The following is a 24,495-nucleotide window of genomic DNA, read 5'->3' as shown; positions in this document are numbered from 1 at the left end:
TATAATACTTGCCCAGCTGATTTTGCTTAGTATTTGCCTAGTAGATCTTTTTTCTTTTTTTTTTTTTTTTTTTTTTTTTGCGGTACGTGGGCCCCTCACCGCTGTGGCCTCTCCTGCTGTGGAGCACAGGCTCCGGACACACAGGCCCAGCGGCCATGGCCCACGGGGGCCACGGCGGCCACGGCCCACGGCCACGAACCCACGTCCCCTGCACTGGCAGGCAGACTCCCAACCACTGCGCCAGCAGGGAAGCCCTGCCTAGTAGATCTTTTTCCACCCAAATGCCTTTACATTTTGATTGTGTCGTATACAAGCAATATATTGTTGGATTCTGTTTTTTATATAATCTATTATTTTTGAAATGCTTACTGAGTTATTTGGATTCATTACTACTAGGTTATTTTGTGATTTATGTTTTCTCTTTCCTCTCTGTTTTCTTACCTTTTTTATTAATAATTTTCCCCATTCTATTTTTCTCCTCTCTTGCTTTTTCTCTTTAGTGGTTGCCCTAAAGAGCTTCAATAAGGGAATTTAACTCAACACAATGTAAAGTTAAATCAATATAAAAGCAAAGCCTTAGAACAGATCATTTCTCTCTTGATTATAATTGAGATATTATTTTCCTTTATATAGTAATTGTTTATTTAGATTAACACGCATGCCGTATTTTTGGCTTATAATTTCTTGCATCTCAGGTGCCTCCATTCGAGATCATTTTTTCCTTCTTTTTTTTTTTTTGAAATACTTATCTTAGAAATTCCTTAATCTATAAGTTAATATATTTTTTCCTTTGTCCTGGAGAGGTAGGCTTAGAGGATAATGAATTTTAAGTTGACAGCAGTTCTCTCACAGAAAGTTGACGCTATTGTTTAATTGTCTTCTGTTTTACATTGCTGCTGTCGAGAGGTCAGGTTTTAATCTGATTTTTGCCATTTGTAAGCAATTTCTCTCTTTCCTCTGGCTGCTTTTAAAATCATGTTTTTGTCTTTGGTCCTACAGTTTTACAGCAACTTGGCTAAGTATACCTTGCTTTTTATTTATCCCATTTGAGATTGATTAGACTTCCTGAAACTGAGGATTCATGCCATACAACAATTCTGGAAAATACTTAGCCATTATCTCTTTAAATATTGTCTTTCCTCCATTCTTCGTGTTCTTTTCTTCCAGAAGTCCATTTGTAAATATGTCAGATATTTTCTTTCTTTACTCCTTTTTTTCTAATCATATAGATATACATATTTATATATTTTCTACATGTTATATGTGAGGTATATCTATCGATCTGTGTGTGCATGTAATTTATTCATTTTTAGATTCTAGCTTATAAATTTTTTCTACAATGCATGACTCGTTTAACAGTTAAGTTTCCAGTTTACTGTATTTTTCAATTGAGTTTAGTTGAAAATTTTGTCCAATCATTTTGATAGTCTCTTGCTCTTGTTCTTATTCTTTAATTATATTTATAACAGCCTCTCTTATTTATTAAAAAAAAAAAGACCCAGGGTTCAAACTCAGGCCCTCTGGGGTCAGAATCTGTGTGCTTCACCCCCCGCCCAGTGCCCCTCTGGTGTCGGTGCAGTTCTCATGGGGTTAATGTGAGGGTCAGGAGTCAGTGCCTGTGAGACACTAGTACAGATCTGAGCACACACGGTGCAGGTCACGCTGGCTGTTATACTGTCATCACAGGAACGTCCCAAACCAATGAGTCTGAATCCGGTGACCTTTGAAAGTGAAGGAACCCGGGCACCTTCGTTTGGCGGTGGGTGCCGTTGGAGCCAGTGCCCCAAAGAAAGGACTAGATCAGCACCTCAGGGAAAGACTCAGAAATGCGGTGTGACCATTATTACAACCAGCACTGGATTTGATAGCTCGGTTGTCATGCTGTTCCTTACCTTGGTTAGATTTCATGAGATTAAAATACACAGACAAAAGTGGACTTTTGATTTGTTTTTTTTATTTTTCATGTCTCTTATGAAAATCAAAGGACAGGATTCAAGTGGCAAAGCTGGTGGCCCCAGGGTGGGTGGCAGGGAGGGTGTGGGCCGTGGTCTGGGTGGAGGCACTGAGGGAGAGAGGGGAGCTGCCCGCTGTGTGCCCTCAAGAGGCACGAGGACTTGGGGGCAGGAGGACCTGAGGAGGTTGTGGGGACAGTGGTGGGAGAGGCTCCCCTGGGCCAGCCTTGGGCCCTGCCCTGAGTAATGGTAGAATTCCCTGTTACGGAGTCAAACTGTCTGCTTGCCCAGTGGTTTGAAAAGCCCTTACACAATAATGGCACATAGAAGAATACACATGTGAACTGAAATAACCCAAACCCAGAAAGGAAGCCCAGCTAGATCCTCAGCAGACACTTTTAGAGACAAGAGATGATGAAGGAAAGGTGACCCCTTTGTGGTGTCCTCTGTCACGAGCTCTTCCCATGGCCGCAGACGGCTGTTCTTCTACACACACAGAAGGAGATGATGACAAAGTAGACCAAGCTCTTGAGGAGGAGAAGGAGGTAGGTGTAGCAGGCACAGGTGTTCGTGAGCTGCAGCTGCAGGGAATCTAGGAGAAGACATCTTGGTTAGTTTCACCTGTTCTTTTGAGAGGCTAAAACACAGTGATGGGGGAACGCATCACAGTCAGAAGTATCAATGAGATTCGTATGAGGGGTACAAATCAGGGAAATCTGCTGGTGTTCACAGTGGAGTGGTTGGGGGCTTAGTAAAGAGAACATTGCACAAAGTGGAATAAACATTTTAATCCAAATTCTCTGAAACTTTAGGATCTCATGCCTCAGTCACCTGTATTTTCTTTAACATCTCTCATGGTGGCTAGGATGTTATTAGGTAATGACACTTCCTCTCCTATCAAGTTTTCAAAGACATATATGATGTGAAGAAATAATTAACAACAGTGATGACGGGCCTGACTTGGCTACTGAATGGACCACAAGGCTGAGTCCATTTCTGGGGAAATTTCCCTTTTCCCACGCTTCACCTTCATAGAGTCAGAATTCCAGAATCACCAGCACTTGGTGTGGAAAGGGATCTCAGGAGGTGATGTGCTCAGAACTCACTGCCCTCAGTCAGCTCAGGTGTTAGGTGAGTTCCAGGCCCCCTGATAGGGGGAACGAAAGAAGGATCAGCAGGGCCAGAGCCAGTGCTTCTAAATTCACTTAGAACCTTCATGTGGGGAGAAAGGACCACCAACTAGTACTGATTCTGTGCTAGCTAAATGGATACCCTATTCCACATATGTGACCTTATGTCTGCAATAACTGAGTAGGGTGTAATTGTTCCCTATGGGCGGATGATGACTGTATTGCTCAGAAAATGTAAGGAATTTACCCATATTCATGCAACTAGTAATGAAAGAACTGGGGTTAAAGTCCAGTCTGTGATAGCGGAAGCCCACGCTCTTACACCCCTGCCCACTCTGTCTCAGGGCTTTGACCTTGGGATTCTTGCTCTATATTTATATCTTAGAGGAGGCATAGAGAACTGAGTAAGCGCATGAACCATTGATTCAAATGGGTTGGGTTGAATCCGCAGATAGAGCTGTGTGGCTTTGTACAAGGGACTTAATTAATTGTAGCTCACTGCCCTCATCTGTAAAGTGAGGGGAAAATATTGTATCACCTCCTAGGAGTATTAGAAGCAGTAAACAGGATATGTAGGCAAGACACAGCACAACACCTTGTGTATACGAAGTTCTCAGTTAGTGTCAGTTCATGTATTAGGTACTAGCAAGGGCTAAAACTTAAAAAAAAAAATCTACAAACAACTTGATACCACGTTTCCCTAGTCATTAGAAACACAAGCCACACAAGTGGAGGAAATCCACTGTTGAAATAATTCGGAACCTATCACTGCACCCCCTAATTTAGAGTCACGTCACACCAAAACCGGCATTTACTGTGTTAAGGTGACTCCTAGGAAATGATGATAGATTTACTTAAACTATCACTCAGTCTATTTCTGCAGCATCCAGACATTCTGGTTTTTCTCCCTTAAACCAAGGAAGTTCAAAAGTTCAGTTTATCCAGAGGAAAAAAATGTGCTGCAGCCTGACATAAAGGCAAACCTAGACAAAAACTTACCACTTCCTTTTTTCACGCAGGCATGTGTAGTGACCTCTACAAGAAATAAGAGCAAGTATTAGTGAATTGTTTATATCCATTATTTGACAGTGTGCATCTCTGTGTGTGTCTCTGGATAGACAGACTGATAGAATCTGCCAAGAGAGGAGAGAATCATTAAAAATAAGATGCCTACAATCTGGGAATAGATGGTCTGGTTCAATGTAATTCAGTAGATCTAGTGCATATACTGTTTTCTGTATCTGAGGACGTTCAAGTTCATGAAGGGTACATTTTTGTTTTTCTTTATTACAACTGGAGGGTAATATCCAAGACCATCTTGGTTTCCTTCTGTGTTCGCATCTCCTACACCCCAAAGCGTTCAGGAAATACTGTCAAACGACAAATCGTCAGAAAAAGCGGCTGCTCTACATCTTCAGCGCCCACTGCTGACATGAAGGGATGCTCCCCAAACGGATGCATCCAATCCCAAAATCTACAACAGAATCTCATGTTTGAAGGAGTCTGGCTTAGGTAAATTTCCCATCAAAAAAAAAAAGAAGTGAAACCTTTCCAGATCACACATACCCCCAGTATCCCCAACTCATGTATGTGATTTTCTGCAGTTGTGGAGTTTGTGGACATCAGGATAACAATATAAATGAGGCTAATAGCTAGCGAGTGATTATTACTGTGCCAGGTACTTGCTTAAATACTTCATATGCACTATCTCCTTTAACTCCCCAGTGACACTGGAGTGAGTTGTATTTGGGGGTATTGCACGGTACAAAAGAGGAATAAAGATTAGAGGATAAGTCATATCAGTGATGACAGAGTGCATTCAAAGGATGGTCATGGGGGATTAAATGAGATAGAGTAGGTGGGAAGTACTTTGTAAAAAATAATCCATAGAAATAAAGAGAAATTAATCTATAGAGAGACAACATAATTCCACCATGGTGGACACTGAAAACATCTTCTTTTCCAGAGATCTTAATTATTCTTAACAAATGAAATATTTATTACAGGAGCTCAGCATTTCAGTTCAATTCTTTCCAGGATAGAGAGAGAGACCAAATCATATTTCTAGTTAATATGAAAACCTGAGGTGAAAGGTGTATTTATCTACAATGAAAAAAAAAGGCAAACATTCATACAAAAACAAAATTTCTTAAAAAAAATAATAGACTGTTGGATGGAGGAAATCAGAGACACTGAGGTTGTTTGGTTTATCCTTTTTCTCCTACATTCATACAAAAACAAAATTTCTTTAAAAAAATAATAGACTGTTGGATGGAGGAAATCAGAGACACAGAGGTTGTTTGGTTTATCCTTTTTCTCCTAGGTGTGTTTTTGTACATATGATACGGTTCTAGTTTATGATATGGTTCAGGGAGATCTTTAGTTGGTTTGCTCTAAAAAATGGCTTCGAGGTACAAGTATCCCCTATTTTTCAAAAGTTTACGCCACTTCGCTTTTACGAAAGACCTACATTAGTACCTGTTTTTGCTAACAGAAAGAAATCTGAAGAGGATTTTCACTTTTACGAGAAAAGGTTAAAAGCAAAAATAGCATTTAGTGTTTGTTTTGCAGCCAGCCATGATAGAGGCAGCGGGCGCTCCAGCAACAAGAACAGCATCGCCAAGGGACTACACTCAGCATTTCAGCATCAAGCTGCCATAGCTCTGAACTGTTATCTGTGAGCATCTGTGCCTTATCTCCATTTACTTTGCGCATCTGTTAGCAAGATCTGTCTTAAGATGATTGCTTCTTCACTTTATGCCTTTCATCTTAGGAAAGGTTTCATAGGAACAATCTACTTTCAGGTAGAGGGTAAACCTGTGTAGACTTTGGGGTAAATTCCAAGAAGGAAAATGTTAGTACACTCTTGTTAGATGTTAAAATATACTTAAGAACTGACATTAATATGTCTTAAAAACCTCTTTGTTTTCCTTTCAGCGAATTTATTTATTATAAGATAAATAAAAATCACTTATCACCATGCATTGATTGAGGTAAAAACAATAGCATAAAAAGTTTTCATCATAAAATTTGTGTGAATATCCTAAGTTCTCTTTCTCAATCAAGAACTTGGACCAGATTACTTTTATGAGCCTTCAAGATCACTTCACTGATTTGTGCTTCCATGTTATATTTTTATCTTTCATTAAGACAGCAAAAAGAACCACCAACAAAAACTTCTATGAAACAGCATTAGGAGTTTAGTGTAGAAAGACATTGACAGAAATGCCCTCATTTGCTATGTTGCACTGAGAAGCCCATGGAAGACATTTATTTCAGAAATGGAGTGCCAAGTAAAACACATTATGAACTGGAACTTCTCTCCTTTATGATCGTCATCACCATGGAACTTATCATTTTGTTTTTCCCTGATCACTAGCAAAATCAAAACCTAATAAGACCTTTAAGCCCAAGGTTATGTTAAACTTACACTTTGCGTATTTGCTTCCCCTCTGTTTCTTAGCTGTAGAAATAGAAAATTAGGGTTGTTTTTGTAATCTTACTCTAGTTAGTTTGAGAAAAGCATATCAATAAATATGATGAATGCATGAATAAATACATCAGTGTTATGGTTTGGAAAGCAAGCATTTTCACTGACGTTATTTCATTTGCTCTTCATCGCAGCCCCAGGACAAAGCCAAGGCAAGTGCTCGGATGTAATTTGATCATTGGATGAACTCACGATCTGAGAAGATAAAGACTTGCTTCAGAAATTCAGACTGCTACACACCAAAATCTCTGCACAGTTTTGTTTTATGCTTGGTTGCTACTGCTTAAAAAGTTTTCCTAACCACAGAGAAAAGAAGTGATAACAAAATGGTTTCTTCTGATGGGCACTCTGGGTCCTTTGGTCTGTTAGGTGAACACTCAGGTCATTAAGTCCCGAGTCCAGTGAGTTACAGGACCACTGCCAGGGCCAAGGTACAGCCAGCCCTCTGCCCACACTGTGTGGATATGCACAACATCTGCATCAAAGGGTCTCCTTTGGGACATCATGCCTGAATCATGAGAGACCCTGAGTGATTAGGAAAAGTGTATATTCTCTTTACTGTTCTGCATCCTCCTGGGACAGTAATTCACCCGAGAGTGTTCATCCACACATCCCTCCAGGCCCGGCACGTGCTAGGGCTGCAAGAAAAGTTTCTTGAGAGGCGTTTACCAATGGCAAGAAATACATTCATTATGTAAAATGGGAGTAAGTCTGTACACTTAAGGCTCACCCAATCTTCAATTACAAAATTTTAGCTTAAGTGGTACGTAAAACACAAACCTCAAAAACCTAAGACCATAATAAACATGCAGCAGTAATTATTCTACATTTTGTTGAGCCATGATCTGGCTTCCTCATACGAACACCATTTTGTCATTTAATAACTCATTATTTCTGGGTTATACTTTGAGTAAAGTAAGAGTGAAGTGAGAGGAACTCTGCTTGCTGAGTGGAACCTTCTTGAAAGATGTGTGATTGTTCTTATTTCCTGATCAAGTAAGGTCATCAAAAATGGAATCTCTCTTTGTGCATTTATTGTGTGCTAAACTGATAGGTACTTTGACATGCGTTGTTTCATTTAATCTATACAGCAACCCTAAAATACATCATTGTGACCTTTATATTTCAGATGATAAAACTGAGCTGAAAAAGCTTCAGTAAATTTTTTTCTTTTTTATGCTTCAAAGCCAATACAATTTTAATTTTGTGGGGAAATAGCAGGACATTTATGCTACCATTAAATGTAACAACATTTAACAATTTATATTTGTTTTTCATTAATGCTTGATCGTCAATGTGGGGTATTTTCTTTGAAAAAAGAATTATGGGAGGTTATGTTTCTTTATAATCACATACCTTTGTTAATTGAAGGGAAAAGAATCTCTTGATCAATTCCTCTTTTATTATTCTCAATTGAAGGGAAAAGACTCTCTTGATCAATTCCTCTTTTATTATTCTCAATTGAAGGGAAAAGAATCTCTTGATCAGTTCCTCTTTTATTTTTCTCGTGTTTGACGATACATACGAGTTCATTATCCATTGACTTTTTAGTCACAGTCAGCCAGCTGAATTTCATGTATGTATCATTAGTCTTGATGATATTTCCCTGCTGGGATTCCAGAACTCTGTTGCCATTCTTTTCTTTCCAATAGACCTTAATGACATCAGGGAAAAACTTCTCGAGAAGGCAAAGATGTGTTCCAGCCTCATGGAGGTTTATTTCATCAATCGAAGGAAGAAATATAGTGGGCTTGGGAGACATGTCTCCATCAAGGCTTCTATCTGTAGGGGATAATGGAATAGAATTGAAAATTATTAGAGAAACATAAATATTGTGTGGTTTGGAACAACCTAGCTTATAGTAAAAGGCAGAAAAGCTTCCATTGAATTAGTTCTCATCATGGCCTTTCATCCACAGTAGATGTCTAGGTACTCATTATTGCTCTTATTTTCAATGGGAAGAGATGTTCAAGAGGTTATATAACCTGCCCAAAGTCACAGCTATTCAGAAACAGAGGCTGGCTCGCACCTTGGCTTTGGTTCCTTCTCCACTTGCTAAGTTGGAATATGACTTAAAACTGCCCCATATCAATGCTTGGAACATTCAAGAACAAATTCATCTTCTTAAATCTCTTTTGTTCTATCATTGTGGAGCCTGTTTTAAGGGGGATGAGAGTGGGTGGTCGGGTTGGGGGAGAAGACCATGTAACTTTGATGGTCTCTCGACAGGTAAGAATCTTTAGTCACTTCTAAGCTATTTCCCTTTCCTATCCTGTGTTTTGTTAACACGCTCTCTTTGGCTGGTTAATACATTCTTATGTTCTGCATCTCTGTGGAACCTCATTCTTCATTTAACTGATTCTGGAATGCACCATATTTATCTTAATTCCTAAATAAATAAATGTCAGGAGGGGGTTATCATTTTAAAAACAATATACAGTTACTTGTATTAATGGGATTCTACCTCCATCTGTATCTGACAATCTATCAAGTTGAATTTTGAGCTTCAAATGTGGGTCCCATGCTCAGTTCTGAAGTGAAGAAGTTCTCCTTATTTTGAAGCTCAGTTCTGAAGTGAAGAAGTTCTCCTAATTTTGTACAACTTCTCAATGTCACATCTGAACCACTCCAGATTTTTGAGGAGGGCAATATTAAAGTTGCACCTCCAAAACACTGCCTTGAGTTTAGAAGTAAAACAGCAATACTTCCAATATTTCTGTTAAAATATATTATTTTTGGAAATGGTTTTATATTTACCTTACCAAGTAATGCACTTACAGAATTTTGTTCCACTTTAGAAAATGTTCATCTAGAACGCATTTTATTTTGGAATTTCATTTGAAGTTGAAGCATGACTAAGAAGGCACCATATTTTGACTTTTATTGTCTCCCCCCAAATTTGAGTCTACCCTGTTGGGCTGCTGAACTGTTTTCAAGCTCAAATATTTCTGTGTTTACTTCTGCTGAATAAAGAGTATATATAATTAGTGTAATGTTAAAAGTTATGGTTCCCGAGTTTTGTTGCAGACATAACGTCAAGATATGTACAAAACCATCACAGTTTGCAAAGGATGTCACTCGAATGCTGGAATGTTCTTGATTATACATTTATTGTTAATATAACAACTGAAATTATAAATGTTAGAACTCTTTCCAATTTGATCTTCAACTGAAACACTAATGCTTTACTGATATTGTCTTTTGACTAGTTTGGATTTAGTTTAATAATTCAATGGGCAATTTCTTAAGAAAAGAACTGGATTTCTCCATTGAGCAGAAAAGGAAAAATATTCTTGAGAATTTCTGCCTTTGTAGCCAAGTTCCTGATTTTTATCATAAATCAGTAAGCAAACAATGTTGATTTTTTACTCATACTGTAAATATAGTTAGTTCACAGTGTGCTTATTTTAATTTTATACATCTCAATTTTAGCACAAATAATATTTGATTGATTATAATAATGACACTAAAAATTTCTCCAACTGTATATGTACTTTGTTGATCTTGATTTACACGTTCTATTTTGTCTTGTCACATTTTTAATCAAATAACTAATTACAGCTAATTTATATTTAAATAAGAATTTCAAATTTATGACATTTCTAACTACATTTAATTGATTTTACATATCGATCATTTTCTGTATGAATTTAATTTTTTTCCTTATAAACATGAGTATGAAACTCAAACTTATTGCCTATAAATTTTAGAGGCAATAAATATTGGTGTTGAGATAATAGCAATTGAGATAAAGGATTAAGATTTATTTTCTTGTTCTATGTGCCTAAAGTGTTCATAATCTATGTTTACAAACACAGAACAACAGAAATGAAAAACAGACACATTTTAATCTCATTTTTCTTGCTAAGTGAGGAAAAATTCTGCTAAAGAGAAAAAAGTATGTCTAAATTCAATCTTTTTGTGTGAGTGGACAGTAAAATAACTTTTCATTTGAGCAGTTAGAAGTACAACTGGATTCACTGGAGAATATCTGTTCTGTTAATATTATAGGCTGCAAATAACTCTATACTGGACACAGTTCTCCTGGAATAAGTTGTAGATACACCTATCCAGCACCTATGATGAGTTAGCCAATGTGCAAAGTACTTTATTCACACTGTCTCATTCAATTCCAGCACAACCCCTGCTCGATACATACTGTTATCCCATTTATGGATTAGGAAACTGAGGCCAGAGAATCATCTCCAAGTTCACATAAGCAGTAAGTGATGGACCTGGAGCTCCAGCTCAGCCTGATGCCAAAGCCCAGGCTCCTTGACAACACCCTTTCACCATCAGAAAAGTAATACGTCAACTCACAAAACTTACCTGTAATAGCAAACTTCAGCCTTGGGTCAAACATTTTCATAATAATTACATACGTATGAGCACTTTGTATAAGTCCACATGGACACAAAACTAATTCCTATCACAGGATGTGCACAGTGTTATCTGTGCTGTCCTTTACTATACAGATTTGTTTAAAACCACTTCTAAGGTTTCTACATTTAAATACCATCACAGCCTTGTTTTTTCTAAAGATTCTTAACTATTACTCTAACTTCTTCTTCCCTCCCTCCAAAAACTTGAAAAAAATTGCATTCCTCTGATACCTACCTGTGACCACAAGTTTTGTCCCATCGCCGAAAATTTTTATGTAATAATTCCACAGTGATTCAACCCATATCAAAAACTTTAGACTAATTTAGCTTCTCTGATTTCTTCAAATCCTAGTGGAACTATAACAGCCTGCTATTCAAGAGACCAGGGCTCTGTTCCTGGTTCTTTTTGCTCTTAACAAGTTCTGTGTCTGAGCTAATCAGGTAAACTAAAGCCTTTATTTATTTGAAAACAATGATGTTAATGTAAATCAGTTCATCATCCCTACCAGTGCTGAAGTGAGACCAAAATAAAACAAGATCTGAAAAGCAATTTGATTAAAAATGCTACAGAAATGAGATTATAATTATTATTATTATCATTATCATTTTATTAGCAATTTGTGATGATTGTGTGGTCCAATATGACATTTTAATCTCATGGGACCAAATCATGCCCTCACCGCTAGAAATTCAGTATCTGGGGGTTGCAATTGGATCTGTGGCAATCAAGCAGGAAGACTGATTCCCTGGTTTGCTGTGCTCTGATATATCTGGAAGTTTCAAAGCCTTCATCATAGGAAATGTGTCTTTTACACACCCAATTAATAGGCAATATATCTTGTCTTATCCCCTGCATATCTATGGTTAAGAAAATCAAAGGGAACATTGGTTAAATATATGTAATCAGTATATGGGACTACTTAACTCGTGTTGTCCAAAACAAATGGCTTTTCCCCAATCAACAGCATAATCTATTGGCATTCGAAGTTTTACCAGAAATTTCAGCCTCAATCTGACTTCTCTCCAGCTCATGCTCAGAGTTCAGCTTGCAACTCCTGGCAGTGGACCTTCAAGGCAGGATGACTAGAGAAATGGCAGGATGCCTGGTCCTCAAATCCTATTATTGTCACCTTGGATCACGAAAACTTGCCTGACATTATCTGCTGAGGGTCACCATCCAAATGACATTAAATGTTATGGTGCCGTATCATCAATGCACTGGGAGTATAAACTGGGTTGGCTTAAAGACCATTTCTTCCATTTTATGGAACGGATATTGAAGTCAATGTCCATGCTTTACATCACTTTCCTCCTTCAAGACCCCTGCATTGAAGTCTTTTTCTAATTTTATGGTGGGAAAACATATCATATTTGAAAATTTGGTGTGCTTCATTTTATCAGTTAACAAAGGGTATGTATTCTACTACATGTTCCCCTACCTTCCTTTTTCTTTTTTTATTCACTTCTTTTTACTGAGATATAACTGACACATAACTCTCCTACTTTTGAGCATAAAATCTTACCCTGTGCTTCTTGCTAGATTATCAGAGGCCTTTTTCATTCTGCTTCCCTTAGTGCCTTTGATCTTCTATTCTTATTTCCTGCTCTGCCTCTATATATGTTTGCTCTTTTAGGTCTTCTCAATTAGATTTTGCAAACAAGCAGTTTAAATGAGTGACAAATAGTTTCTGCATTATAGGTTGCTTGTTTTTCTGCCCTAGGGGTTCATAATTAGTAAGATCTAACTCCAGGATGATATGAGGTATGGTAAAATATGTTTACTAATCCTAGTTCTGTGATATAGAAGCAAAACATGCAGGATTCAAACAGGCCGAGGGTGCCAGAACATAAGGTGAGGCTTTCTTTCTCAAAATTATCCCTCACAAAACAAGGGGCTGCCTATGTGTCAGTGCCTGTGCAACCATTCATATTAAAAGACCCTCTTCTAATACTCTGCTCTGATCAAAAAGTACTACCTGGACAAGATATCAACTTGAAAGGAACTCAGTTAAAGCTGGTTTGGGAGTATTAATATTACCTGGTAAAAATTATTTGGGATTGAAGTCTCTACAGTTTGTGCTTACCTTGCACATGTATAGAATAACAGAATAAATTTTACAAATGCTTTCCTTTTATTTTATAAGTGGGTAATTATTTCTTTGAATGAAATACCCACTGGCATCATCATATGGGGATCAAAAAACAAACAGACCCTGAGATGACTTAGTAAGTTGCTCTAAGGTAGATGCTTTAGGTGCCTGTTTAGGGTCTGAACAAAATTTTTAATGAAATGTGTGGGCAAAAAGCAATATTTCTCAACTGGTTTTGTATTGACATAATTTTTAACTTTCAGGTGTAATCCAAATAAGAAATTAAATACTACAATTGAATATTTGACTTTTGTCTATATCTCTATAAGCTTATATGTTCAAGTTGCAAAAAAAAAATATTTAAAAAACCCCACTTTTTTTACTTCCAGATATTTCTACTGCAAGATGAGAGAGCACCTTATATTCAGGTTAATAATATTTGAGGTAATGCTTATTACATTTTACCACTTTTACCACTTTTTAGTAACAATTGGTCATAGAAACTGAGAGAATTTTTAAGTACCGACCATTTGTTCTAAAATGACCTAAGACTAGATGGTAATTAATACATTTAGCTGCACTCCTGATTTCATAAAGAATTCCAATGAGTAAATGAGTAACAATTTAAATTCTGGAGAGGAATTGATCTTTTTATCATAGACCACGTCCCAACATTTGTGGTAGGTAATTTTCATTTTTCATTTTGTTTAATCCTCACAACATCTACTCGAGATGGTTGTTGCACAGATGGAATAAGTGAGTAGAAATATATCAAACTGTTAACAGTGATGTGTCTATAAAAATTTTTAATTTTTCTTTATTTTGGTATTTTTCAATTTTTTCCCGCAATGGGCATGCATTATTTGCATAATTTTTTAAAGCACTAACCAGTGAATCAAATTTTATTTGCTAAAGGATCATCATACAGAAAGTGACAGAATCAAAGTCCATATTTTTCCCTGCACTACACACTACTAAAAATCATTTTTCAGGACACTTATGAGTTGTATCTGGGTCACCTTTATTTAATTTGATTGCTATACTTTTCATTGAATAGACTCAGTTGAAAAAGGGAGACCGGAATGTTGCTTTTCAATTTACAAATTCATTTGTTCATATGATCACCACCACTAAAGAGATCAAAATATATAATTCTTTCATTTTTTTCAATGCTTTATCAACTTTGTGAAAATTTTTTAAAACTTTCATTTCCGTGGATCTCATAGGGTAGGAACATACTTGAGAGATGTTCCCCCCTCATCCAGGCAAAATTTCACCTTTAAGGCAAATGAAGAGGGAATAAATTTACTGGATTGAATTTAGAAAAAAAAAAAATCCACCTTAAGACATGCTTGAATATGGTCGCAAAGTTAAATATCTTGCTACTTGATACTAATCATTCTCTAACTAAATGACAAGTTGAACAATATTTGTCCAATTTTTCCATCGGTTATTTCTGGAATCAAATGAAAAAACCACCTAAGAGTCTTTGAAATTTTCCAAGACCCAATGAACCTAATGTATCCACCACTGAGGGACTCACACTTGGTCTAACTGGCTAACTCTTGTCAATGTCCTCTGTACTAGGTCAGGCAGAGAAGGAGCCAGGCAGACGCCAAGGACCTGGATGGAGTCACCGACCTCTCCAGAGACCCCACCCTGATTCGTGACCAAACAGGGATCAAATCCAAGAATTCTGGGCCAACACCAGCACTGCAGTGTGCAGTGCCTGTATTGCTTGCCTCCCTCCCCTACCTTACTACAGAATTTAAAGAATATTTACCTGTAACAATGAGCTGTGTTCCAGAACCAAACACTTTGACGCTCTTGCCATGTGTTAGCCCACTATCTAAAAAGCCTTTGTAGAAAGCTCCCTCTCGGCCTGCTTTAAAATTGTGCCCATAGTTTTTCAATATTTGTGTAAATATATTTTAAAAATGGCCCTGCTAACAATAAACAAAGGTGGAACTCAAGCAAAAGTGCATTAGGTACGAACGTGGTCAAGAATTGAAAAATTGAACCTGCTCTTATTGGGCATCTTGGGTTACATCTGCTCCCATCTCACCTCACGTACACTGGAGAGTATGATTCCATCTTTTCTCGCCATTTTGCCTAAATCTTCTAAATATCCTCCCTTAAAGGGTTTTCATGTATAAAATCAGTTCATGCTTAGGGTATACAGTTAATGTTTCTTTAATTTCCAAAGTTGAACTAGGAATAATGTATTTGATTATTTAATAAATGTCTATTCATTACCTTTTATAGCTATTTTGTGATATATATGTATTGAGAGGTAGGTATCTGGGTTAATTCTAAAGTAACTTCTTTCCAGAATCCAATCCTCATTCAGTAGACCAGATGAGTTGCGGCAGAGTGTGAATTTTTAATGATGGCCTCTTAAGCTATTCATTGCTGAAAGACTGCTCCTTTCTACCTGAAAATAACCTTATGGTTTCAAGGGCATTGAAATAAAATCCTCCGCTGCTCATCAGAGAATCCTATTCAGTTTGGTATTTCTCAAGCATTTGGTACCACCTTTCCTGCACTATTTTAAAAAATTTTTATTTAATATTGGAGTATAATTGATTAAAAATGTTATGTGAGTTTCAGGTGTACAGCAAAGTGATTCAGTTACACATATACATGTATCTATTCTTTCTCAAATTCTTTTCCCATTTATGTTGTTACAGAATATTGAGCAGAATATAGGTCCTTGTTGGTTATCTATTTTAAATAGAATAGTGTGTATTTGGTATTTTTCGCTCCCATCATGTCTGGAGAAGCAGTTCTAAGTTATGCAATTTAGTATAAATGCTATAATTCTTTTACCAGATTCAATATTTTTAGCAAATTTGATGCCAATACAGAAGGAAAATTGAGTGAAATGGTGTCAAAATGAATTGCCATTCTATAAAGATACTCTAAGAATTATATTTTGAGTATTTAATAATTGGATATTCAGTATGACTTACATGATCTTTTCTGGGAGGAGGAAGGTCCTTTCGGTGCCATGATTAGAAGCAGGAGCATTATTTTCACACATGAGTATTAATACAAATTATGAGCTATTACTAATTAGGTAGTCAATTACAAAATCCTTTTTAAAGGCCAGAATACAAAAGATTAAATATTCAGAATATAAAAACATGACGTTTAATATCACATAATGGTCCAGACCCTGCACTTTGGAATCAACAAGTCGCTATTGGGTCCCAAATTTTGCCACAGTAACTAGTCATGTGCCTTTAGGCAAGTAACTGAACTTCTCTAAACCTCAGTTTCCTTATCTATGAAATGGGAAGAAGAGGATTCCTGTTGAGGAAGGAGATAAGGCACTGAAACTACTTATCTTGGCATCTGGTCCTCAGTAAACAGTGGGTGATATTATTATTCCCTTTAATGGGATGGTTGTGGCCACTTCATCAAAATCTTCCAGTAAACAAAGTATATGGATTTTATAGGTATTACATCAATTAAGAAAGGAAACAAGCTCATCAATGCAAGACCTCCTACCTCTCTGGCAGCCACGGACCAAAGAATATGGGGCTCAATCAAGCCAGAATCTAGAAGACTTTTCCACTAGACTGGAAGCTGTTTGAGTGTTGGGACCTGTCCTATCTGTGTCTTGTTCACCCTTTTATCTCCAGCATCCAGCACAGAAAGTGTCCTCAATAAATGTTTGCTGAGAGAAGGAGCAAATGAGAATATACAACCATGCAGACCCTTTTCATGGACTTTGGAGCTGAGATGGCTCACTGAGCTCAAAAATCCCATGAAACTTGTCCACATCCAGGCAATGTAACAAGAGTTGTAACTGCGTGAATTTCAGCTGATCTCAGCCTATGTCTGAGAAGCTAGAGTAACAAGAAGTGGGATTTATCGATGTTCTATAGTCATTTACTATAAGAATTTTTTTGCACTGCTGTTAAGGATGAGATGAAAACCAATAATGTCATTTTTTCAGGTTATTGGGAGAAAGGAGCAATATGTTTATCTCAAACTATAGAGAAGAGGTAAATATTGTCTCTCATTTAAAAGCCCATCCATAGCATTTCCCTGGTGGCACAGTGGTTAAGAATCTGCCTGCCAATGTAAGGGACACGAATTTGATCCCTGGCCCGGGAAGATCCCACATACCTCAGAGCTACTGAGCCCGTGTGCCACAGTTACTGAGCCCACGTGTCACAACTACTGAAGCTGTGTGCCTAGAGCCCGTGCTCCGCAACAAGAGAAGCCACCGCAATGAGTAGCCTGTGCACCGCAACGCAGAGTAGCCCCTGCTCACTGCAACTAGAGAAAGCCCACACAAGCTACAGAGACCCAACACAGCCAAAAATAAAGACACAAAGAAAAAATAAAAATTTTTTAAAAATCTATTAAAAAATAGCCCATCTATAAGAAAAGCATTTTGAACCAATAACTTACAGCAACGGATTACAGACATGGTCCTCAAAATACTTTAATTTCTACCCTGAGTCTATTCTTTTTTGGATAAAAAGTTGAACTTCTAAAAGTAGAATTTGAACTACTAACAAGCAGGGAAAAGCCATTTACAAGAGAGTTTTGTTTCCATATACAGTGACCAGTAGCTGCAAAATTGCTGTTCAGATGCTGAGGACAAGAATGTGGCAGTCAGATAAGGGGGAACCCTAAATTGTTTTGTTTTGTTTTTTCTAAAAAGCAACTATGAATTTTTCACTATGAAGTTAAAATAGAGAAAAGCTACTTACCAGGGAGAGTTACTATGAGCTTAGTTCCTCCTCCAAATATCTTGATCCAACCTGAGCTATCACAATGGTTAGAGCGCCTACAAAAATCTCAGCCTTCTCCTAGCTTCATGACGTGACCAGCAGTTAAAAAACTTTGTAGAGTCAATTTGATCTTCCAGTTCTTTCGAACGTCCCTGAACGTAGGTTTCATGGCATCTGATAGTTTGTAGATTTTCCTCAAATCAATTGACCCAAATGTCTGTTTTCCTCCGAGTCATAAACTTTAAAAAGCACGGATAGAAAATGAAAAGGATAAAAGCAGGAAAAGAAGAGTTCAGCACCAACTGGTCAACCAACTGCTTTTCTAAATTACCAGGAAAAGTATTCAGAGGATTAAGGCTTTTTTTTATTTCCAGGTGTTCGGTTGTGTTGAAACTGCTGAGTTTGCATCAAAGAAAGTCTTTTGTTCTCACAAACACCAGGGCTTCTCCATTAGTGATTAGGGAATGCATTTCTGAAAGGAGGAAATGCTTCAGTAACTGAAAATGCAAATATGCCAACACAAATATACTGAGCACTGTGAACAAAGTTCTTCTTTTCTCCTAAACCGCTTTTACCATTGGGCCACATGATTTTTAAAAAGGCAGTGTCAAATGAGAAAATAAGTCCTGTGATGACTTATTATTTTTCGTGGGATGAAAGAAGAAATTTGTAGCATTCTGTCTCTTTGAAATAATAGATTCCTTATTTAAACTAAACCTTAAAAACTAAGCCTAGTTCTCTGATAAGTTGAAAGATGTCATCTTGGGATGCTGTCCTGTAATGTTATGTCACTCAATATGGATCAGAGGGAAAAGAAATTGCCAGAAGCAGCTGAGTGCTCCTCTGAATACAGATGAGCTGTCCAACTGCCAGGACCCGGACAGGATAGGGCCTGAGTATCCCCATGTCCACTCCAGATCCACTTGGTTCCGGCCTCAGTCCTGTGAGCAATCATTGCCTCTGCCCTGACAATGAAAGTAAGAGGAAGCCACGGTGGGCTACTGTTCATTCACAGCAGCTCAGAACCCCCAACACAATGGGGGAAGACCTGAATGAAAATCACGTTTAGAAAGGGATTTTTAACTGAAAATTCAAAGATATTATTACTTGGAGCTGTCAAACACCCTTTGCACCCATTGTAGACATAAATGATGCCCACTCAATTCCTTTCTGATAGTTTTTCCTCTGTTTTACCTTATTCCAAGAAAATGAGGAGAGTTATAAGGTATTTTAGGAGTTGTCTATATTTCAAGATCCATGAAGGTAGTAAAATACAAAAAAGTAAAGAGTTACAAAATCCTTTATTAAATTACAAAAACTAGATGAAGAGTATAATATTTTACTAAAGGGCATAAAGTAAAACCTGAATAAACAGATATATACCATATTTGTAAAGGAAAAAACTCAAGATCATAAAGATGCTAACCTTTCCTAAAAGCATGTATGTAAATTGACCTCAATTCCAACCAGAATTATGATAACATTTTATTTTTTGTTCTTCGTTGTAAAATGTCGGGGTGGACTAGATAAGTTGATTTTAAATTCTAATGGGAAGAATAAATATGAGATAATTGAAAAATATTTTTAAAAACAATGGTGAAGAGACATTTAGCATAGAAGATTTTATCACTTATTACAAAGCTACTGACATAGTAGGATAAAGGTGTAAGAATAGTGAAACTTATATAACACAGAAATCCTCCAGAAGGTGGTCCAAGTGTACGCTGATATTAAAATGTGATCTGGTATATATATTTTTTAATTTATTGTTTTTGGCTGCGTTGGGTCTTCGTTGCTGCGCACAGGCTTTTCTCTGATTGTGGCGAGCAGGGGCTACTCTTCGTTGCGGTGCACGGGCTTCTCACTGCGGTGGCTTCTCTTGTTGCGGAGCATGGGCTCTAGGCGCGTGGGTTTCAGTAGTTGTGGCGCGCGGGCTCTAGAGCGTGGACTCTAGAGCGCAGGCTCAGTAGTTGTGGCTCACGGGCTTAGTTGCTCCGCGGTATGTGGGATCTTCCCGGACCAGGGCCTGAACCCGTGTCCCCTGCAATGGCAGGCGGATTCCCAACCACTGCGCCACCAGGGAAGCCCCAGTGATCTGGTATTTTTTAATAATAGGGAAATAATAGATTATTTTTAAAAAAGCTTTGGACTATTGATTACCCTGTTGGAAAAAGCAAAAATAGCTCTCTACCTCATACCATATAAATTGAGTTCCAAGTAGATAAATATCCAAGTGAAAAAGAATCTAGAGATGTGAGCCGGAAAGAAGTAGGGGACTAATTGGGTCTGTTGTGTAGGGGAGCTTGGAAAGGGAAGAGGATTAAGAAGCACCTTTACTTAATACTTAATGTTTCAGAGGAGAAAGTTGGAGAATGTTTAGTTTTTTCCAGTATTTTCAAATAAACTTTTTTTTTTTTTTTTTTTTTTTTTTGCGGTACGCGGGCCTCTCACTGTTGTGGCCTCTCCCGTTGCGGAGCACAGGCTCCGGACGCGCAGGCTCAGCGGCCATGGCTCACGGGCCCAGCCGCTCCGCGGCATGTGGGATCTTCCCAGACCGGGGCACGAACCCGTGTCCCCTGCATCGGCAGGCAGATTCTCAACCACTGCGCCACCAGGGAAGCCCCATCACTCAGTTTTGAACCCTTGTTATGCTCCCTGTAGCGACCTAGTGTCATCTGCCTTGCCTTTCATGTTTCCTTTCCTTACTGCCTGCACCTCCCAAATAAACTACTTATACTCATATCCCAAGTCATCTATTCTGGGGAACCCAAACTAAGATAGGTAGGTATTGATGGAAGACATGTTCACATACTGAGGTATGGGGAAGTCATTCTTGTTTATACCTCATTTGGCTTGAACTTTGTGCTAACTAGAGCAGCCTGTCTTATGGCCTGTCAAACATATATTGCACATTCGCTTTAACCATTCAAGGGAAAAAAAAGAATGCATTACCAGATTATTTAGGATGTCCACTTTGAAGATACAAATGAATGCCCTTCCCTTCCTATGAGGTCAATGCTTGTACTCCTTTGAAGATGAGATTTCCTTTCCAGACACCGAGGTCAAGCTGAGTCGCCATGTACATACTGATCTGTCTCTCTGAGACCTTGATGAAGTGTGCCCTTGTCATGTTCGATGTCTGTCCTTTGTTCTGACAGAAACAAAACTGTTTGAGGCATCCCAAATGGAGCCGGGTTCCACTGTGGATGTGTTTTCCGGCACGTTCCTGCATTACGGGGAACTTGAATTTTCTGAAGTGTATCAAACTCAAGGACACGACAAGCCCTTTCAAAAACAGTACCTGCTCGTAGCTGCCAGCTCAGAGTCACCCTTCACACCTTGCCGACTCTAATCCTAATTACTGACAGAAAAGCTGTGGTCCTTGAATCTGTGTCTCCTAGGCTGTCTTCAGGTTAGCTCAAGTAAAAAATTTTTTTTCTCTTCCTATTAAAGATGACTTATGAATGATTTGCATTGACAGACAGTTGTGTCCCTTTACTAAAGGCCACAGCTCCTGGCAGGTGACCTCTCTTTCTTTTTTTTCTTTTGGCCACGCCTCACGGCTTGTGGGATCTTTGTTCCCCAGCCAGGGATTGAACCCGGGCCCTCGGCAGTGAAAGCACAGAGTCCTAACCACAGGACCGCCAGGGAATTCCCAAAGTGACCTCTCAATACAGATACCCTCCCTGTTGTCATAGCAGTTCCGTGTCCCTAAAGGTCTAAAAGGATAGTGACTTCATGCTGCCGTGCCAAAGCTGAAGGACAGAGGCTACACAGCCCACAAAACTGAAAATCATTACCCTTTGGTCCTCACAGAAAATGTCTGCCAACTCCTATTTTAGTGCAATTAAAAATAACATTTAGGGCTTCCCTGGTGGTGCAGTGGTTGAGAGTCCGCCTGCCGATGCAGGGGACACGGGTTCGTGCCCCGGTCCGGGAAGATCCCACATGACGCAGAGCGGCTGGGCCCGTGAGCCATGGCCGCTGAGCCTGCGTGTCTGGAGCCTGTGCTCCGCAACGGGAGAGGCCACAACAGTGAGAGGCCCGCGTACTGCAAAAAAAAAAAAAAAAAAAAAACATTTAAAGGATTACTGTTTACCTTCATTTATTATACTCATAATGCATATCATTTCCTTATGGAAATTCAAATTTTTGACCTATACCATATTTTTTATGCCTGAATAACTTCTTTTAACATCTCTTAAGAGTAGGTGGGCTGGCAATGAAACCCCTCAATTTCTGTTTTGTCTGAGAATTCTTCAATTCTCCTTGACTTTTGAAGGATATTTTTGCTGAGATGTCAGTTTTCCCTTCCAATATTTTAAAGATTTTTGTCCACTGTCTTCTTGTTTGCATGCTTTCTGAAGAAAGTCTACTATTTTTTCCCCATCTGGCTGCAGGCTTCCTCCCCCATTCGGTAACTATTACCACAAAAGAAATCACATCTCCATGCCTGTGTTTCATCACCTGTAAAATGTGAATCATGACAGCACTGATGTCAACGGATTGTCCCAAACATGAGAAAAATTAGACCTAAAGGATTTAGAACGGTGTCTGAGAGAGAGCAGCAGCCTGAATAAATGGACTCTGTGGTGCTCTGCAGGTTCACAGCAGAATCCCGGGGAAAAGGATCCTGACAGGAGTCTCCACCTTGTTGTGTGATCACCTAATGCCCCTGGGGGTCAGAGGCCTGTGCAAAAGGAAGTGCCCTGGTCGGGCTGTCACACAAACCCTGAGTGAGGAGTTAACAGTGACCCCCTTCCTGCAAGGGAGGGCAAGAGCCCCATCCCACATTCACCCCAAATATGTAGGGAGTAACCAAACTCTGAACTTATTCAGGATGGCCTGAGAGAGTTGAAGTAGCATGGGATTTGGAGGTTCAAAAAGTCATTTTGGGGCTTCCCTGATGGCGCAGTGGTTGAGAATCTGCCTGCCAATGCAGGGGACACGGGTTCGAGCCCTGGTCTGGGAGGATCCCACATGCCGCGGAGCAACTAGGCCCGTGAGCCACAACTACTGAGCCTGCGCGTCTGGAGCCTGTGCTCCGCAACAAGAGAGGCCGAGATAGTGAGAGGCCCACGTACTGCGATGAAGAGGGGCCCCCGCTTACCACAACTAGAGAAAGCCCTCGCACAGAAACGAAGACCCAACACAGCAAAAATAAATTAATTAATTAATGTCAGATGCAGGCTTGAAAAAAAAAAAAAGTCATTTTATCTCGCTAAGCCTCAAATTATTAGTATTGAAGTGGAAAAAGTGAGAATTACGTTGCAACAGTGTTGTGACGTTGATATAAGATGTAATACCACCAGTGTGTTTTCTGGCAATGGGTGATTTCCTCTTTGAGGATAAGCCATGTAACTTTCAAGTAATCTCTGGATAGTAAAAAAAAATATCACATGCGACTCGCTCTCTTTAACGGGAGACTTAGGCGGGGCTCTCAGCTGTGCAGCCTCAGTAGTTGCTGGTATTGAGGATGTGGGTAGGCACAGAGCTGGAGATGGTTCTTGTGTGTGTTACCCAAGAAACTCTAACACTGTGGACATAAACCCACCAGGCACAGTAGTACGTGGCCTCATCTTCTTTCTCTAAGAACCTTATGTTCAAGGTAGAAGTGGAGGTGCGGACGTCTTTTCTGGCCTCAATCTTGTTTTTCTTCCCTCCTAAGTTTTTTGGAGCAGGGGCTGTTACGACGTATACTAGATGTTCCATACCCTGATTTGGTTTATGCCGGTACCAGTGGATGTATTCGTTGCTAAAGTCTTGAGAGGATACCTTGCAAGATATAACTACACTCTTATCTCTTACTCCAGTAACTGATATTTCATGTTGCTCCGACTTTAATTGCCCAAGGCCAACTGCAAGCAAAGAAGAGAAATTCCCATAAACAAATGACATGTAAAGAGGCAACGATAAAGACCTTCTTCAGTCTCTCCTGTAGACTGAAATGATTCGGAGGCAACTCACAAGCCCAGAGGGAGGAGAAGAGGATCGCTTCCGGGAGTGCCATCCCGTCCCCAGACTGGCTCCCTGGGAGGAGGTAAGAAATTGAGGGCTCTGTTGGCAGGAAGTCTCAGGCCAGTGGCAGGAGAGCCGGGCTGGATCTCGTGTCTCTGAAGAAGTGATGGATCAGGTCGAGTGGTTCTCTAGGGTTCTTCATGACCTGCTACGGATATGAGCAGTTCTGGTTTCGTGGGGTTTTCCTGCCCCGGAGTGCTGGGCAGGTGGGCTAAGTAGGCTCACGATCTGGAAAGAAAACCCTGAGACGAATGCGTATACCTGGGGGTGGAGCAGTTCCCACAGCCACTCCCCTCATCCCCCTGAAATTCCATGCTGTAGTAACATTGCTACAGAAATATGTACAGAAATTGTACATATGTAACGTTGCTACAGAAATATCCCTACTGTGTTCTTTCCCTATGTCTATCTTTCTGTAACTGGCTGGTGAGCCAGGACTCAGGTATGAAAACTAACCTTTATTTTTCTGTAATGCTACAGAAAAAAATCAGACACTAGAACATCTCCTGGACATTATTTTAAAATTTATTTATTTTATTTATTTATTTTTGTCTGTGTTGGGTCTTCTTGCTGTGCAAGGGCTTTCTCTAGTTGCATCAAGCGGGGGCTACTCTTTTTGCAGTGCTCAGACTTCTCATTGTGGTGGCTTCTCTTGTTGCAGAACACAGGCTCTAGGTGCACG

At 39.1% G+C, this 24,495-nt stretch overlaps 1 protein-coding gene and 1 long non-coding RNA gene across 3 annotated transcripts; one reads left to right on the top strand and one right to left on the bottom strand.

The window, feature by feature from the left end:
• Positions 1-259: 259 nt before the first annotated feature.
• On the top strand, positions 260-8,068 carry LOC137228858 (uncharacterized). Of its 2 annotated transcripts, none has more exons than XR_010945383.1 (3): positions 260-1,177; positions 5,654-5,759; positions 6,707-8,068. It is a non-coding gene; the product is annotated as an uncharacterized lncRNA (long non-coding RNA). The 2 variants fall into 2 exon arrangements; XR_010945382.1 differs by having other exon boundaries at positions 4,382-5,759.
• Positions 1,944-23,987, bottom strand: TARP (TCR gamma alternate reading frame protein). Its single transcript, XM_067745880.1, has 6 exons — positions 23,763-23,987; positions 23,346-23,653; positions 11,190-11,265; positions 7,929-8,354; positions 4,082-4,117; positions 1,944-2,544 (listed from the first exon to the last, which is right to left on the bottom strand). The coding sequence occupies exons 1-6, from the start codon at positions 23,803-23,805 to the stop codon at positions 2,402-2,404; spliced, it is 1,032 nt and encodes a 343-aa protein (XP_067601981.1). The 5' UTR covers positions 23,806-23,987; the 3' UTR covers positions 1,944-2,401.
• Between the last annotated feature and the right edge of the window lie 508 nt (positions 23,988-24,495).

The sequence above is a fragment of the Pseudorca crassidens genome, chromosome 8, assembly GCF_039906515.1.
Source record: "Pseudorca crassidens isolate mPseCra1 chromosome 8, mPseCra1.hap1, whole genome shotgun sequence".
Lineage (NCBI taxonomy): Eukaryota > Metazoa > Chordata > Mammalia > Artiodactyla > Delphinidae > Pseudorca > Pseudorca crassidens.
Note: the sequence above shows the minus strand (reverse complement) of the source record. Positions and strands in the feature narration are given on the sequence as shown.

What these genes read in the sequence shown, in the direction of transcription:
- TARP (XM_067745880.1), bottom strand. Translation starts at nt 23,805, where the DNA reads ATGGCACTCCCGGAAGCGATCCTCTTCTCCTCCCTCTGGGCTT. An exon ending in GACAAAACTTGTGGTCACAG is followed by an intron (nt 8,355 to 11,189) that starts GTAGGTATCAGA and finishes TATCCCCTACAG; the next exon opens with ATAGAAGCCTTGATGGAGAC. An exon ending in CTGCGTGAAAAAAGGAAGTG is followed by an intron (nt 2,545 to 4,081) that starts GTAAGTTTTTGT and finishes GTCTTCTCCTAG; the next exon opens with ATTCCCTGCAGCTGCAGCTC.